General features: G+C 53.5%; 5 protein-coding genes across 5 annotated transcripts; 3 read left to right on the top strand and 2 right to left on the bottom strand.

Moving 5' to 3' along the window:
• Positions 1 to 469: 469 nt before the first annotated feature.
• On the bottom strand, positions 470 to 4,868 carry BDZ99DRAFT_460855 (uncharacterized protein). Its single transcript, XM_033719481.1, has 2 exons — positions 2,831 to 4,868; positions 470 to 2,780 (listed from the first exon to the last, which is right to left on the bottom strand). Exons 1-2 carry the CDS (start codon positions 4,751 to 4,753, stop codon positions 792 to 794), a joined length of 3,912 nt encoding a protein of 1,303 aa, XP_033579037.1. The 5' UTR covers positions 4,754 to 4,868; the 3' UTR covers positions 470 to 791.
• A 2,258-nt stretch (positions 4,869 to 7,126) lies between these two features.
• Positions 7,127 to 7,739, bottom strand: BDZ99DRAFT_412562 (uncharacterized protein; the record flags this gene model as incomplete). The annotated part of the gene is made up of 2 exons (XM_033716657.1): positions 7,328 to 7,739; positions 7,127 to 7,269 (listed from the first exon to the last, which is right to left on the bottom strand). Coding segments are annotated over exons 1-2 (435 nt in total), but the record flags the coding sequence as incomplete, so codon positions are not given.
• Positions 7,740 to 7,902: 163 nt separating this feature from the next.
• On the top strand, positions 7,903 to 9,125 carry BDZ99DRAFT_460854 (transcription initiation factor IIE, beta subunit). Its single transcript, XM_033719480.1, has one exon. The coding sequence runs from the start codon at positions 8,104 to 8,106 to the stop codon at positions 8,914 to 8,916; it is 813 nt and encodes a 270-aa protein (XP_033579035.1). The 5' UTR covers positions 7,903 to 8,103; the 3' UTR covers positions 8,917 to 9,125.
• Positions 9,126 to 9,374: 249 nt separating this feature from the next.
• BDZ99DRAFT_438972 (hexaprenyldihydroxybenzoate methyltransferase) lies at positions 9,375 to 10,499 on the top strand (the record flags this gene model as incomplete). The annotated part of the gene is made up of 1 exon (XM_033717640.1): positions 9,375 to 10,499. Exon 1 carries the CDS (start codon positions 9,582 to 9,584, stop codon positions 10,497 to 10,499), a length of 918 nt encoding a protein of 305 aa, XP_033579034.1. The 5' UTR covers positions 9,375 to 9,581.
• A 3,301-nt stretch (positions 10,500 to 13,800) lies between these two features.
• Positions 13,801 to 15,453, top strand: BDZ99DRAFT_496589 (Pkinase-domain-containing protein; the record flags this gene model as incomplete). Its single annotated transcript, XM_033723450.1, has 6 exons — positions 13,801 to 13,873; positions 14,032 to 14,265; positions 14,325 to 14,453; positions 14,507 to 14,573; positions 14,632 to 14,684; positions 14,738 to 15,453. 6 exons carry the CDS (start codon positions 13,801 to 13,803, stop codon positions 15,451 to 15,453), a joined length of 1,272 nt encoding a protein of 423 aa, XP_033579033.1.
• Between the last annotated feature and the right edge of the window lie 443 nt (positions 15,454 to 15,896).

Genomic DNA, 15,896 nt, shown 5'->3' with positions numbered 1-15,896 from the left:
ACTTTCCACGCCAGCGCAGGCCTATGCAGGTCCAATAGCGCCAATGATTCTTCCCGCACCGCTACCCCGGCAACGTCTAAATTTACCCAGAAAGAGTTTAACCGCCTGCTGTGGTGTTGCGAGCAGCCAATATAAACATCGGGCGGTGCTTATTGGGCGGCTAGGCGCCGACCGTAAAGCTGGGACTGGCTTCATTCGTGGAACCGTTGTTTTATTTTTGGGAAAGTGTAGATTAAGCAGCTTTTTTGGCAGTGTGTTGAGCTGCTTAACGCCCCTCTGGCATATTCCCATTTAGAACTTGAGATGCAAACTCCACAAGCTTGTGAACTAAACAATCTTCCATCTTCCACCCTACGGCAGGAATCAGAGCTGTATTAGCATGGTTTTAACAGCCCAGGTAGTTGTTTGAAGACACCCGTGGCTGTTTATCCCCAGAGTTCGAGCATGCCATTTCTAGACACATTAATCCGCCCAATTACGTATCTCACATGTTGCAATTAATTAAACACCAAATGTACTCAAATCTACCTTATAATATAGCAGAGCCGAAGTCCCTATACTACATCCCTCGATCGGAAATGCTTTTATCCCATTTCCCCAGCCAGACGGCTCAGACCCAGAGACTCGTTCTCTCCCCAGTGCGTTGACAAAGGAAAAGAACTAAAAACTCAAAACACCACCATATGACAAAGGAGAATGCATAGCATCGCATCGGCAGGGCAGTCCGTGCCCTATAGCTCTAGCCCCATGCGTAAAAGTACAGTCAGTCTCCGCTCGTAGATTCCGCTCGCTCAGTTCGCACCGCCAGCGCCTCCGCGCGCCCGTTTTCCCCCTTGATGCCCGCCATCTGTGCCGTCTCCGTCTTCACGTGGCCTCTTCATCCCACTCCCACCACTACTACCAGGATTGAATTGCCTAGCCGCCGGGTTCATCGACCCCTTTGGACTGTTCTGCGCCGCTGGCCCTTGCGGTAGGTTGCCGGTCTGAATATGCTGCTGCTGACTACCGCGTCCTCCTCCGCCTCGTCGTCCGCCGCGGGGGAGTTGGCTCTGGTTTTGATTACCGCCTTGGTTCTGGTTCTGTTGCTGTTGCTGTCCACGACCAACCGGTCTTGGCAGACCTCCCCCGCGTGGAATACCAGTCTGCATGCTCTGTCCGAGATGCTGTCGGAACTGGTTCGCTTGCTGGCCCGGGAACTGCTGCTGTTGCTGGTTCGCAGGCGAGTTGGATCGTAGGGGGTTTTGCTGCTGCATCATTGGATTTGGCATCAGGCCGCCAAAGGCAGGGCTAGCACGGCCCATGTTGGCTTGGTTGTTGTAGCCGGGCATCGTCGGTGCCATGTTTGGTTGCTGGCCAAAGAGGTTGGGTTGGACCTGAGATGGTAGTGGCTGGCCGAAGGAACCGGGGCGGTTTTGGCCCGGGATATTGGTTTGGCCAAAGGAACCCGGGCGGTTTGCAAAGGGGTTTTGTGGTTGGGCGGATGCATGATGGGCGAAGCTGCCCTGGGGAGCTTGACCGAACCCTGGTTGTCCAAATGCAGTGGGCGACGGTTGGCTAGGATCGTGTGGGCCGGTTGGAGGCTGTAGGTGCGACGCAGGCTGGTTGGCGATGGGCTGCTGAGGTGGAGTCGGCGGCACAGCCTGTGTCGATTGCGCAGACTGTGTTGATTCCGTAGGCTTAGTCAAAGACGCAGACGGAGCCAGAGGTGCTGGCTGGGCAGGGACCGCCATCTGCGTAGCCGACGCTGCCTGTGCGACTTGACCTGGCTTGGCCTGGGGTGGCTTCGCCTTCTCTGCGATGGCCCACACCTCACCAACAGGTCGTTCTGGGGTCTCCTTTGCCGCTTGCTGGACAACAGAGATTCGAGCCCTTATATTCTCAAGCATGCCACCCTTGAGATTGGCCTTCTTTAAATCCATCTCGTAGTTATTGATCTTCTTGGTGTAGGTGTCATTGAGTTCTTTTTCTTTGGCCTCAGCGACCTTCGTCTGTTCTTCAATCGCCTCGGCTATGGCGGCCTCCTTCTCCTGCGCAAGCTTCTTCTGGACGTTGCGGATGAGAATCTCCTTCACAACAGGGTGGTTAGACACGAAATGTTTGATGACTGATTCTGGAGCATCCCAGGCGATAGGCTCCTTCTCAGGACCATCCGCTGATTCCGCCGCAGCGCCATCTACACTTTTGTCTTGCTCCGTCTTTGCAGGCTGGTCTTCGGCACCCTTCTGTACTAGCAGTCGAGCTTCCTCATGGAGGGTGGCAATCTCGGCTTGGTGCTCCGTGTTCAATTGCTGGATCGCCGCTTCATGCTCTGATCGGAGTTGCTCCATAGCGTCCTCATGCTCCTGTTGCAGTTGTTGTTTGATAGTCTCCTTGCCATCTTTGAGCTTAGATTGAAGAGAATTCTTCATCTTCTCTGTCCGGCTCTGGTAAAGTGTTTCGGCCGCCTGGATCTTCTCGATTTGTGCAGCCTCCAGTTCCGTGCGAATGAGAGCCACCTGTTCGGCAACTTGATCGGTGATAGATTTAGTGCTATCAGAAGGAGCGCTGGTCGCCGCCGCGATTGCAGCATTGATTCGCAGATCATCTGCTTCTTTCCGAGTAATCGCGAGCTCTTCCTTGAGCTTCTCGATCTCTTCCGAAGAGTCTCCGTTAGTGTCCTGGTTGGCAGGTGGAGGTACTTGTGCCTGCAGCTGTTGAACCTGGACCTCCAGCTGAGCCTTCTGGGCCTTGGCTTCAGCTACTTCAGTATTGGCGGTAGCAACCCGTTGGTGGAGTTCAGCCTGGAGTTGAATTAGCAAAGTTGCCTTTCGAATTCTTCTACTTCACTTACGATCTGGTTTTCCAATTCCCGAACGCGCCCTTGGAGTGCATCGACTTGTATGTGAAGGTTGACAGCTCTGTTAGCCTCCTGGTTCACCCTGCCTTCGGCTTCATTGATACGAGCTTGGAGGGCCTCTTTCTCCTCCAGAGAGAAACCAGTCGCACTGCCTTCATCCACCTGACCCTCTTCCGAATTATCCATAGACGTGTCCGTGGGCTTCACATTTGCAAGTGCTTCCTCTAGCGCAGTTTTGGTTGTTTCGAGCTCTGTCTTGACCTCGGCAATCTGCTGCTGCAGTCCCTCACGCTCTTGTTTGAGACCATTGATAATAACGCGATTATCCTTGTCCCTACTCTTGGATTGGTCTACCAGTTTCTGCCTCCGCTCGTCGAACGTCGCCTTCTGTTCAGCCAGCGCGGCTTCGGTCGCGACACGGATCCGCTCCTCTACTCCGTTCAACTGCTCTTGCAGTGGTTGAAGCTCCGTCACAGCTTGATCGCGTTCTGTCTGAAGAGTTTTGAGTTGAGACTTGAGTTCCTCGAGTTCCGCGGGATCAACTCGATCGTACTTCTGCAGAATGTCTTGAGCTCGCTTCTGATACCTATCACGGTCCTGTTCCAGAAGCTCATATTCTCCGTTCTTGGTCTCGAGTGCGTTATCGAGTTCGCGCACACGGGTTTGAAGAGGTTGAATCTGGCTCACGAGGTCCTCGACCTCCTTCATCTTCTCAGCCAGTTGAGCCTGCGCCTGGCGCGCCTCGTTGCGAAGAGTAGCGCTGCTTTCCCTGAACAGATTGAGTTGCTCAAGAGTTTCCATAAGTTTGCTGTGACTGAGCGCGTTCTGCTCCTTGTCGGCCTGGGTCTGGCGTTCCGAATTCAACTTTTCGCGAGTCTGGTCAAGTTGATTCTGAGCATGGTCAAGTTGCTGTTTCAGTCGCTTAGCTTCTTGTATAGACAGTTCGTACTGAACATCAACAATCTCCTTCTCTTGTCTGAGGTATCGAATAACCTCTTGGAGGCTCTCAAGCCCCGAAGATGGAGAGCCAGCGATATCCTCCTCGCCACCAGCAATCGATACTCGGCTCTGCTTCAAGCTTGCAATTTGCGAGCTGACGTTCTCGAGCTGCTGGTGTAGAATTTTGTTTTGAGACTTCATGTCCTCGTTTCGGGTCCGTAGTTCACCAAGTTCTCGCTCGTACCGTTGTCGTGTTTCATTCCAGTGCTCTTCGCTTTGCGCCAAGGTAGTACGAGCAGCCTCGCCCTGGGCTTTAATGTCTGCAACCTCGGTCCGCAAGGTGTTGTATTCCTCCCGCACAGTCCTAAGAGTCTTCGTAGCTTCACCGTGTCGGACAAGCTCGTTCTCATAGCTTTGCTGAGCCTGCTTAGCAATCTCGGCTTGGGCCTTGAGGTCCTCTTGATGCATCTTGGCCGTTTCTTGATAGCGCTCGCAGTCGTCCTTGAGTCGGATAATTTCCGATTCCAGAACCTCCTTCTGTTGGTTGAATGTGGTGGCGCTTTCCTCTTGAGCACGTCGGACTTCAGAAAGTTCCTGGTTCGTAGTTGCTAGCTCGGATGAGATCTCATCCACCCGTTGCTCAAGATCCTTGATTCTTGCGTCCTTCTCGGCTATCGTGCTCTCCGTCTCTTCGTGATACTGCTCATAGGTGTCGTTGAGAGATGCAAGTTCTTCCTCCGAGGCTTGTGCAATCCCCTTGTAACTCTCAATGTGCACCTTTGTAGTCTCAACTTCGCCACGCGCAAGTTCAAGGTCACGCTTGAGGTCTGAAATCTCGAGCGCAAGCTCCTGCTCCCTGCTGAGACCATCCTCATTGATCGTGGGGCCGGCGGTTCCATTGGCGCCATTTGTGCGAGGTGTTGGGCGTGGCTGAAGAGTATGTGCTCGTTCTTCGGCAGTCCTAAGTTCAATCTTCATCTCGTCGACTCGAGTCTGAAGCTGATCACGTTCGGTTTTAGCAGCGACAAGCTCCTCGCGAATGTTCCCGAGGGTCTTCACAAGATCGTCGATTCTGGTCCTGCTCTGCTCTTGTTCATATTCTCGGCGCAATGCAAGCTTCTTCCCATCTTCAAGCTCGTCATCATGTTTTCGCTTCACTGATTGAAGTTCGGTCTCCAGAGATTCAATCTTGTTCTGTAATCGTCGTCGATTCTCTGAGTCCGAAAGTTCGCGCTCGTTTTGCAGATTCTGCAAGTCGCTGACCATCTTGTTGAGGCGAGCCCTCTCGTCGAGGAGTGACCGGTTGTCTTCGCTGATACGTTCCTCAATCTTTTTCCACAACTCACGTTCGGCTTTCAGATTCGCGTTTTCATTACGCATGCCATCGGCTAGTGCCTTTGCTTCGGTGTAATCCTCCGCGGTTTTCTGGGTTAGGAGGTCCTGTCTGGCCGCGACTTCCTGGAGAGACTGCGTGCGCTTCTGCAATTCTCCATTCTCAGACTTGAGCATGCCGAAGTTGGATTGAAGAAGTTCGTAACGCTCGTGCGCAATGGTAAGCTGACTGCTGTATCGTGAAACCTCAGTTTGCAATTCGCCCTTATCCTTCGCGAGCTTGTCGACTTGTTGCTTGAGTGAGGCGAGATCGGTTGCGGTCTCTTGTTTGTAGGCATCGAAATGGCTAGTCATGTCCTTGATCAGTTTTGCGTAGTCCGAAGCATTCTGCGCCTGTGGAGACTGCTCGATGCTCTCCATCATGTCGCCAGGGGGAGGTGTAGCGGTTGCGCGACCGTCAATAGACTGGCCGAACACGGAAGCAAGATCAGAGCCCTCTGGCAGTTGGCCACGATGTGCTAGCATTCGTCGAAACATGTCTCGTTCCTGGGCGAAACTCTGTGACCGGTGGTTCAGAGACTTTAACTCGTCTTCGTATCGCGCGCATTGTTCTCGTAACTTTGCCAGCTCTTCGCGGTCCTGCTCAATCCTTGCTGCTTGCGCCGCTGCTTCTGCGCCTTCAAATTTCTCGGTCATACCCCGGAGACCTAGAAGGAGTTCCTTGTTCTTTGCTTGCAGCTCATTCACATCTTTGTAGAGTACCAACCTCCGACTAATAAGTTTGCCAGTAGCTGACATCTCCTCAGGTACGGGGAGCTCGCCATTGACAACCTGGTCCAGGTATGTCTGTGTTGCAGAATCGAGAGACTCTAGGCCCATTTCGCGGGCCTGCCCTTCGACTAGGAGGCGTTGGATCTGGGCGCTGAGGTCTCGTGACTCTTGACGGAGCAGATTCCTGTCGGTGTTGAGGCCGTCCAAGTCACCTTGGAGCTTCCTGGCGTTCCTCCGGGCCAGCTCACGTTCCTTGTTGGCATCTTCAAGAAGCGATGAGAGCTCCCCGACGGTATTATTGAGCTCGTCGTTGTTTGAACGTAGCTCGTCTAGCTCGGGACCAAGATTTTCCATTTGAAGGAGCATCTCATTTACAGTCTTCGAAGCTTCTTCATATTTTGCGGTGACAGCCTCGACTCTGCCTTTGAGCTCATTGTTTTCGGTGTATAGCTGTGTGGTCGTGAAGGACTTCATCCGGGAAGCAGCAGGGGAACCGAATGGGGAAGCACTTCGGCCAGGTGTCCCAAGAGTTCCATTGATACCACGTCTTGGTGTAGCTGGTACCTGGATCGTATTGCGAGCCTCGGTGAGGTTGGCTTCTAGATTCTCCACCTGAAGCTCAAGCTCTGCGACTCTAGCTTCGAATGCCAGACGCTGCGATTGCTCCGTCACAACTTCAGCTTGCAAAGTGCCAATTTCCTCCGCCGCAGAGTCATTCTTGTCGTCCAGTTCGGATTGAACTTCTTGCAAGCGTGATTTGGCCATGTCTGCGCCTTGCTTCTGGAGATTGGCAAGACGGTGAGCACTATCCAACTCAGCACGGAAAGACTCCTGCATCTTGAGCCTATCCTCCTCGAGCTGCTGTATCTTGGTGAAGCCTTCCTCGGCCTTCTGATTGACCTCTTCCAGTCGGTTTCGCAGAGTGGTCTCGGTACGGCGGAGGGACTCGATAGTCTGGGTGGCGTCTTCGTTCAGTCGCTGTAGCTCAGATATCCTGGAAAGCTTCTCTTTGCGGAATTTGGCGTGGTCGGAATTGCGCGTCTGCAATTCGCCCTCGTACCAGTCATTGTTCTTCTTCAAAAGGTCGACCTCTTGCTGGAGAGCCTGCTCGCGGAACTTGGTGCTCATTGAGGCATTCTCAAGAGTTTGGTTCTTCTCTCCGAGCTCAGATACCTCTCGGCGAAGGGCTAGCGTCTTCTTGTGTTGTGCAGAGAGCTCATCTGCGAGTCTGTCGTGTGCCGTGGATTTCGATTCAACGAGGGAAAGCGCATCGCGGTTGGAGGCTTCCAGAAGAGCGATTCGGGACTGCAGCGCCTGGACTTCGGAGGTCGAGTTGGACGAAGAGGACTTGAGGGTCTGGAGCTCGGTCTCGAGTTGGGCGCGCGCATTCTCTGGATGACAGACGGTCATCAGCAAACGCGTGTTGAGTGCGAGGACGAGGGCACATACCTTCATCGTTGAGTTTCCGTCTGAGATGTTCAACCTCCTTGAGGCCTTTGTCCACGGAGGCCTTGAGTGCTTTGGCGCGGGAGTCTCCAGAGCGAACAGCATTTTCTAGCTCCACATCGATGCGGAGCTTCTCAGCCTTGACGTCGTCGTGTTCGCGAGCCTTGGACTCGATCTGGGAAAGGATGGACGCGACGAGTTCGGTGGTGGGGTCGTCGAGTAGCGATTGTATCTGCGACTGGGGCACCGCAAACGACACGGCCAAGTAGGCTACGTCCACGGCTGCGGCCGCCATGGTGAGAGGGAAGTGAGGGCCAGCTAGGTCATGCTCGAGGGCCGCGATCGAGGGGGGTGTGGTGGGGAGAGGCAATGAAAGGAGGGTGGTGGTGAGGCGACAATGGCGCTCTTGTTGGGGGGGGTTCGTGGATGTCAAAGACGTGAAAGAGCAGCTCGACTTCAGGCCGGCGCGAGCGAGGGCTGGCGCCAAGCCTTGTTGTGCAAGGCTGCACACCCGCTAGTGAATCCAGAAATAAGCCGCCGTCTTCTCGCCGCAACCGTCCAAGCGTCCCTCCACACAACCCACAACCTCCCTCAGTCACGCACCCACACCACAACCACCGTCTGCTAACCACCGGTGCGCCCTCGATACCTGACGCTGGCCCCGTTCTGGGACTGCTCTGACCTTGTCTCCGCCACGGTCCTGGCCATCGACAGCTGCGCGAGAGCTGCCTTCGCTCGCTGAAAGAGCTGCCGTCAAGCACCTCACCCAGGCCGACAGCATGTCCTCCCTCAAGACGTCCTCTGCCGTCCCGGCCAACCTCTCTGTGCCCTCTCCGACACCCTCGAATGCCTCCAGCAGCGGCACCAAGCGCAAGCGCCCGGCCGACGCCATAAAGCCCTCGGCCTCGACTGTCTACTCCCAGCCTAGCGAAACCGGCACCGGCCTCCACATTTTCACGCAGGTCGGCTATGCGACCAGCTTTCTCCGCGAATCGGGCCGTCCCTTGACCTTCAAGGAGATCACCGACTACTTGAATATTGCGTACGACGATACCGATGTTCGAAACCGCCTTATCAGCGTCTTGCAAAACCCGACTACGCAGAAAGTCCAGTACAACGCGAAGAGGGACACATACAGCTACAAGCCCAAGAGTAGTGTGAAGACGCCCGAGCAGCTCAAGGGCTTCCTGCAGAACCAGCAGTCGGCTTGTGGTATCACGGTCAAGGACCTGAAGGATGGTTGGGCAGACGCTCCCGAGGCTATCGCCGCCATGGAAGCAAAGAAGGAACTGCTGGTCACCCACAACAAGAAGGACGGCAGTGCCCGCACAGTCTGGATCAACGACCCCACGCTGATGCACTCCCTGGACGCAGACTTCCTGGGCGAGTGGCACAAGATTCAACTACCAGCAAACCCGGACGAGCTCCGCACGAAGCTACTCGCCGCAGGCCTAAAGCCGGCCAGTGAGGCGAGGGCAGCTGTGAAGGAGAAACCGAAGGAGAAGAAGAAAAAGGCTCCGAGGAAGGGCGGGAAGCAGACCAACATCCACATGGCTTCCATCTTGAAGGACTATTCCCACAAGAGGAAGTAAAGCCATTTCATTTACTGCATAGCGTCGGCGTTTGGATGAGACCCGGGAATTGATTTCGAGGGGTTAAAAGATACCCTACTAGGCCTACAAACGGGGTCCCAAATTGATGAATAGACAGAAGCTTGTGCTGCAACGAGAGGGGCTGCACCTTTTGCGGTTGATTTATAGAAGCTAGACATAGCTTGAAGGCACAATTTGACTGTAATCAGTATTCTCTTGTGACTGCATCTGCATCGTGAAGGATCCTCTGCTAATCTTTTTGGATATATGGGATCTGAATTAACTTGGCATCAGAAAGCTAAGTTACCCCTGCACCATGCTAGCGGTTTGGTCCATGCGCCAGCATCATGGACTCGAACAATTTGACAACGGCCAGGACGCAGCTCAGCTGACCTGGCCCACAACCTCGGCTGACCTGGCTCGGCACACAATCCAAGGCCTCAACACCTCACCCGACCTCCCTCCTCCAGTTTAATTCTAGGTTTAGGAAAGAAGGGCAAGGTTATATATGATATACCTTATCTGACCTGCAGGGCCACGTCAGCTGCGCTGTACGCTCGACAACGGCCACGACCATAACTCGTCTCAACACCCACGTTTCGAACAATGCTCCGGCCATGACCACAGAATCTCACACATAACATTCAAACCTCCCACCCTCAACAATGCCTTCTCCACGCTTACTCAACCCTCTCAGAGCTCTCTCAAAGCTACCCAGAACATCCACAACCTCCGCCCTCCGCACCCCCACACATCCCCGACCCTCCCAGCAACCCGTCCTACCGCCCCGATTCCGCCATGATTCCACCCGCTACTCCTCGACCTCCTCCGTCGACCCCACAGAAGTCTCGCACTTCAACGCCCTCGCCAGCAGCTGGTGGGACCCCCACGGCCCCTTCCGCCTCCTCCACCTCATGAACCCGCTCCGCCACACCTTCATAACCCGCTGCCTGGCCTCCGTCCCCTCGCCTACCTCAAACTCGCACCCAACAACCTACCGCTACCTCGACGTCGGCTGCGGCGGCGGCATCTTCGCCGAAAGCGCGGCCCGCCTGCCACACACAAGCTCTGTCACGGCCATCGACCCCTCGTCCGAGGTGCTCGCGATCGCGGAGGCGCACAAGAACCGCGACCCGATCCTCATGTCTACGGGGAAGTTGACATACCGGAACGAGGGGATCGAAGCTCTGCCTCTACCGAAAACGGAAGCGGAGCAGTTCGACATCGTAACGCTCTTTGAAGTCCTCGAGCACGTCAACTCCCCCTCCGAGTTCCTGGGGAAGCTAATGCCGCACGTGAAGCCGGGGGGCTGGCTGGTGCTGTCGACGATCGCGCGCACGTGGACGAGCTGGGCGGTGACGAATGTGATGGCGGAGGATGTGCTGGGGATCGTGCCGAAAGGGACGCATGACTGGCGGAAGTATGTGAATGAGGGGGAGGTGCGGGAGTGGTTTGAGAAGCGGGAGGGGTGGGGGGAGATGAGGACCATAGGGTGCGTGTATGTGCCGGGGTTGGGGTGGAGGGAGGTGCCTGGGGGGGAGGGGTGGGGGAATTACTTTTTTGGGGTGAGGAGGGAGGGGTAGGGGATGGCGTGGGGCTGGGAGTGTGTATGAGTAGGTTGTTCGTTATATAAGGTAAATCTATGAGATCGAAGGGTGTGTGACTTGTGAGGTTGTAGACGTGACATCCGTAGATAGATGGGTGGGTGGAGGGGGCGGGGGTGGTGTGGCAGAGGGGTGTGAAAAGATCGGTAGAGATAGAAATAAATGGCTGGTGGAGGTCGTGGAGGTTTAAAGGGTACGATGCATTCTGCAATGGGAGCTGGAGCTGGATCGAGATCAACAAGCGCAACCACATTTTTGCATGGACTGGTAGAATTGGTTGGTGTTTCGAAATCAACACACTCAGACAGAACAAGCAATGGTTTAGAGGGAATGGAGATTTGAAGTTAACACTCTCGAGCGACTCTGACCATGGGCTGGTGGAGGTGTGTGGAAGTTCAAACTCTTGCTTTCCTGATCCCTACGGGTGGAGTGTGTTGGATTATGACAATCACCTACAGCAATCAATGCTAGTAGCAAACAGGGCTCTCATGTACATAATGTCGCGTTCTGTCAATGTTCAGATGCTACGGCCTGCAAGTCAACAGAGTGGGAGCTTCGAAATAAAAAACACCCAATAATCTCAACTGATCGACTTGTGCAGTGGGTTCGGGTGCGGTGCGTTCATCAGCTCTCGATGATGAATAGCCTTACCACGCTTCCAAGATGCAGCGTTTCAAGAGATTGGTATGCTACAGACCCTCGTTGAAGAGTCATGCTGGACACCAACATCGTGCTAGATCTGATAGAGCACGGCGGTCCCAGCACTCTGCATGGAATGATGCTATGGAAGCGTTGATCCGACACTATCCATGTGACAGTGCCAAGATCTGTTTTTCATCAACGCTCTCTCCTCCATGTTGTGCAACTCCGCTGGGTTTTTGCTACCGTGCTCCTCCGTCGTGCATTGCGCAGTCGCAGAGGACAAAAACCCCTCTGCTGGAAAAGAGAAAGGGGAGGTGAGTGTTTTATACCCCATCTCACGCGCTTTCTACTCCAGCCCGTACGAGTCACCTGTTCCCTGTACTGGCCATGCACAGTGCTCATTCTGCAGCAAAACGTCTTTCTGGTCCAGCTTAGTCAACTTCATCACCTGACTGCCCCTAAAGCACGTGCCGGAGGGGCTATAAAACCTCCCACTTCGTCGCGGAAGGATGATTTTTTCTTAGGGAACGAGGAAGGGTGTGAAACCATCAAAATGCGCACACCTTGCAAAGTATGTGGTAGAGGGGGGGAGGTGCAATTTCATGAGAGCATCCCGTCGATAGACAGTTTAGGAGGAGGGCATCAACAGTACGGAAAAGACGAGTAGATGGATTGGCGGTGCTGGGGAGGTTCGAACAAAAGTGCGACAACTCCCGATGAACCTGAGAGCATTCAAAAACTGGTCCAGGAAGTACCCATGACCTGGGAGAGATGAATGGGGGATGGGTAACGAATCGCGCGAGAGAATCATGGATTAGTGTAACTAGGGCGGTTCGAAGCGTGGAGGGAGCTATCACCATGGGCTGGGGGAGATTCAAAAGCTGGTGGTCGGCTTCGCCATGTATCGGAGGAATTGGAGGGTGGGTCGCGTCGAATTTGGTGACAAGCAGTACCTGAGTTTGAAGATGCTATATTTCAGTAATGACGGCTGCAAGGAGGCATTTTCTAGAGAGTACGATGGAGAGCATCACCAATTGAAGTGCTGGAAGCGCGACGATCCCACACTCCCTCCATACAACGGATCCCTGCTCCATTTTAATCCCACCTTCTCTCTCCATTCGCGAGTTTCGCACTCGATTTCTGCCATTTCGCTCCCTTGCTCTTTTGTTTGCAATTGCTGAAGCAAGACCGATTGCCTTTGGAAAGGGGGAGAGGAGGTTTTGTACACTTTCTCACGTGCTTACTTTCCCAACACGTGGAAATCACCTACAGCTGCGCGCTATGTTTTGACATCGTCCCGTATTAGGTTTGCACCAGCGAATTGAGCTTCAAGTCGTCCGACGTCAGTTGACAGCACCTAAAGCATGTGATGCGCGTTCATGCGTATAAAAAGCTCTCGCACCTCGCTTCACCGGGTTCCTTCTCCAAGAAGCAAAGGGGACGCAAGGGTTTAGCCATTCAAAATAGCTACGAGAACATGTCATTGTTTCGTTGGAGCTTTGAAGCAAAGCAAAGACCACCGGCTCAGCGTGGTCTCAAAGGGAAAGGGGTATGAAAAAGAAATACAAGGTCTGACCATGAACTGGCAGAGTAGGGGATTCGAGTGTGATCAACTTCTGTTCCTCAGTCTTCGTATGTTTTTGGTGATTTAAAAATGACAACATGAGCGTCTTATGCGGTCGGAGGTTGCAAGATCGAAAGATTTGGATCACGATAATTGGCCGAAGGCGGTGTTCGAGGCAGCACTAGGTATGGCCCTTAGTGATGAAGAATGGTAGAGAGCCGTAAAGGCAACGCGCTGTAGCGAGGAGATATTCTGGGAAGCAGATGCGTAGAACTGTCATAATTGTAACTGTAAGTGTTCTTAGATCATGATTGGCATTTCGTCTCCGAAATGGTAATTATCAGTGAATGGAAGAGCGGAACAACAATCGCAATGGCCGTTTCATCGCGAAGCCCAGGGGCTACCCAGCCTATTTATCCACGCTCTTTTCGCGTTATGGTAGTAGCATTAGCAACAGCAGCAAAGGCGGGTTCACGATCCTGCTACTTTCTCCATTGCTCGTCTCGGACGGCTTGTTGCTGTTCCACTTCTCACAATGACTACATCGCAATTGTGGAAGAGTGGTCAGATCTCGTGTCTCTTGCAAAAAATACCTCTGCGCCTCCACTCTGGAGAATATATTCTATTTCACGTGATTTTGGCTCTGGCAAGTGAAGGAGCTCTAGGTACGCTTCGTGAATCGACGGTTGTCCCGGCAATGATTGATAGGCGCGATTGATTGAAAGGATTATTTGAGGGAAGAAAAAGGAGTAAAACAAAGCTGTAGACAAACCCATGATGCCTTGAATTTGGGGGCAACAGCCTTTGATATGTCTCCGCATCTTTAGAGGCTGTTAGAGCTATCCTAGCTGACGTACGGAGCATCAATTGAGACACGCTGACTAGTCGCAGAATAGTGACCCCATTTCTAGTGTCTCGCATTGATGAGATTCCACTTTCCTGGTGATACGAATAGTGTTTGCTTAGATGACGAAGTGAGAAGACCAGAAGAAAAGAGGAGGAGCCGCACGGTCTCAAACGTGAGGCGACGTGACCTCAACTCACCACCTCCAACTTTCCTCCGCCGGCGTCACAATGGATATTCCAGCGGCATGGCTGTCAATCACTGGAGAGCCCCTTGATCTGAATACTCAGGAATCTTTTCTAGGTATGCCCCTTTGATATGATCTCATACAATTGCTAATGCCTAAAAGGAAACTGCCCCTCCATTTCCACGTACAAGACTCTCAATAGCTTGGGAGAAGGCGGCACGGTCTCCCTTCTACTTCAATACACTCAAGACTGACTTGGACATGTGACTTCCAGCTTATGGCGTCGTCACTCGCTCCCTCGATACTCGTACCTCCGCCGTCGTCGCCATAAAGCAACTACATATTTCCTCCTCCGAGCGCCACAATGGCATCCCTATCACAACCCTCCGCGAGATCTCAATCCTCCGCTCCCTACGCCACCGGAACATCGTCAATGTGCTGGACGTAGCCGTAGGCGAAGACAAGCTGGAGGATGTGTTCATGGTTATGGAGTACTGCGAGCAGGTTGGTAATCCCCACCCAAGCATCCAGCAAGCTGGGTGAAAGATGGAGTACGAAAACCTCAAGGAACTCTGGTATATTCTCGCTGGCTTATGCTTGCCTCTGCCCTCGAGGTGGAGGTGGTTAGGGCCGGCGTTATGCAGGACATGGCCAGTTTGATGGATGAGCTGAAAGTCAAGTTCACGTTGAGCCAAGGTATGTCTAGGTGTGCTTCGAGGATAAGATTGATTATACTGACGATAATCTAGTCAAATGCCTTGCCCGCCAATTACTCGAAGGCTTGGAGTACATCCACCGCAACGACATCATACACCGGTATGTCTTCGTCTCCATTTCACAGCACTTACGCTATACATAACCCTAACAATCCCAGGGACGTCAAACTCCAAAACCTCCTCCTGACCGCAAAAGGCGTCCTCAAACTCGGTACCTTTCCACAACACCCCCGATCCTTTATCCCTACATCTAACACCACCCAGCGGACTTCGGCCTATCCCGCCGCTACTCTGCCCGTCCCCTCACCCCCGGCGTCGTCACCATCTGGTACCGCGCTCCCGAAATCCTACTCGGCACAGCCCACTACACCCCCTCCATTGACCTCTGGTCCGCTGGCCTCATAATCAGCGAGTTACTCCTCAATGAGCCTGTCCTCCCTGCCGAAACGCCAATCGCGCAACTAGCGGCCATCGTGAAGCTCCTCGGCACACCCACCAAAGAAGACGTCGAGGCACTGCGGGAACTAGGCTGTCCAGGCCTGGTTCGGTGGCAGAGGGATGGCATGCCCAGCGGACGGGCGGATAACCTCGCACGCCGCTTCGAAGGCGTAGCTACTGAAGGGACGTTGAAATTCCTAAAGGGGTTGCTAAGGTGGGATATGCGAGAAAGATGGACGGCGACGGAGGCATTGGGAAGGAGTAGACGACCGCCCAGGAATGCGGAGCACTGGTGGACGGAGAGTCCGAGGGCGGTGGAGAAGGAGATGCTGCCGACATTTCTGGAGGTGCGGAATGCGGCCGGTGGAAGTAGTGGGAAGAGAAAGTTGGAGGTGCCGGAGAGGGTGAAGGAGGGAAAGAAGCATGGGGTTGATGAGGGGGCTGGGAAAGAGTTTGGCGGGTATGCTTTTGATTTTGGGGGCGGGGATGGGGATGGGGATGGCGCAGGGGTAGTAAAGGGGGTGAAGAGGGTGATGCGATGAGTATTTCAGAGGGTATGCCATTTCAATTCTATGACTGACAGACCTAGTAGAATCCATCATTTTGCCCTCCCAGTGAGTTCTTTGGGTTCTGGATCGCCCTTGTAAAAGCGAACCACGACATGTCTCCCCCGCTTGTTCCCCACATGGCCTCCACGTCTATCCAAAATCGTTTCAAGCGGTTAAATTGGTAAGAATTTGCAATGAAACTACCGGAAGCCTCTACTAATCTACCTCACCCACACCTACTAGGTTTGTACTAACTCCGCGATTCAATAGTTTGATTTCCGTTACTTTCGTCGGAAAAAGCAACACAACACGTCCCCTCCACGTATCCTCCGCGTACCCCTCCGAGTCTATCAAACCTAGCATTACACCGTTAAGTCCGTAAGATCTTGTAACATCAATAATTAAAACCTCTCTCGAAACACCCCCACGTAATCTCT

The sequence above is a fragment of the Mytilinidion resinicola genome, assembly GCF_010093595.1.
Source record: "Mytilinidion resinicola strain CBS 304.34 unplaced genomic scaffold BDZ99scaffold_6, whole genome shotgun sequence".
Taxonomy (NCBI): Eukaryota; Fungi; Ascomycota; class Dothideomycetes; order Mytilinidiales; family Mytilinidiaceae; genus Mytilinidion; species Mytilinidion resinicola.
Note: the sequence above shows the minus strand (reverse complement) of the source record. Positions and strands in the feature narration are given on the sequence as shown.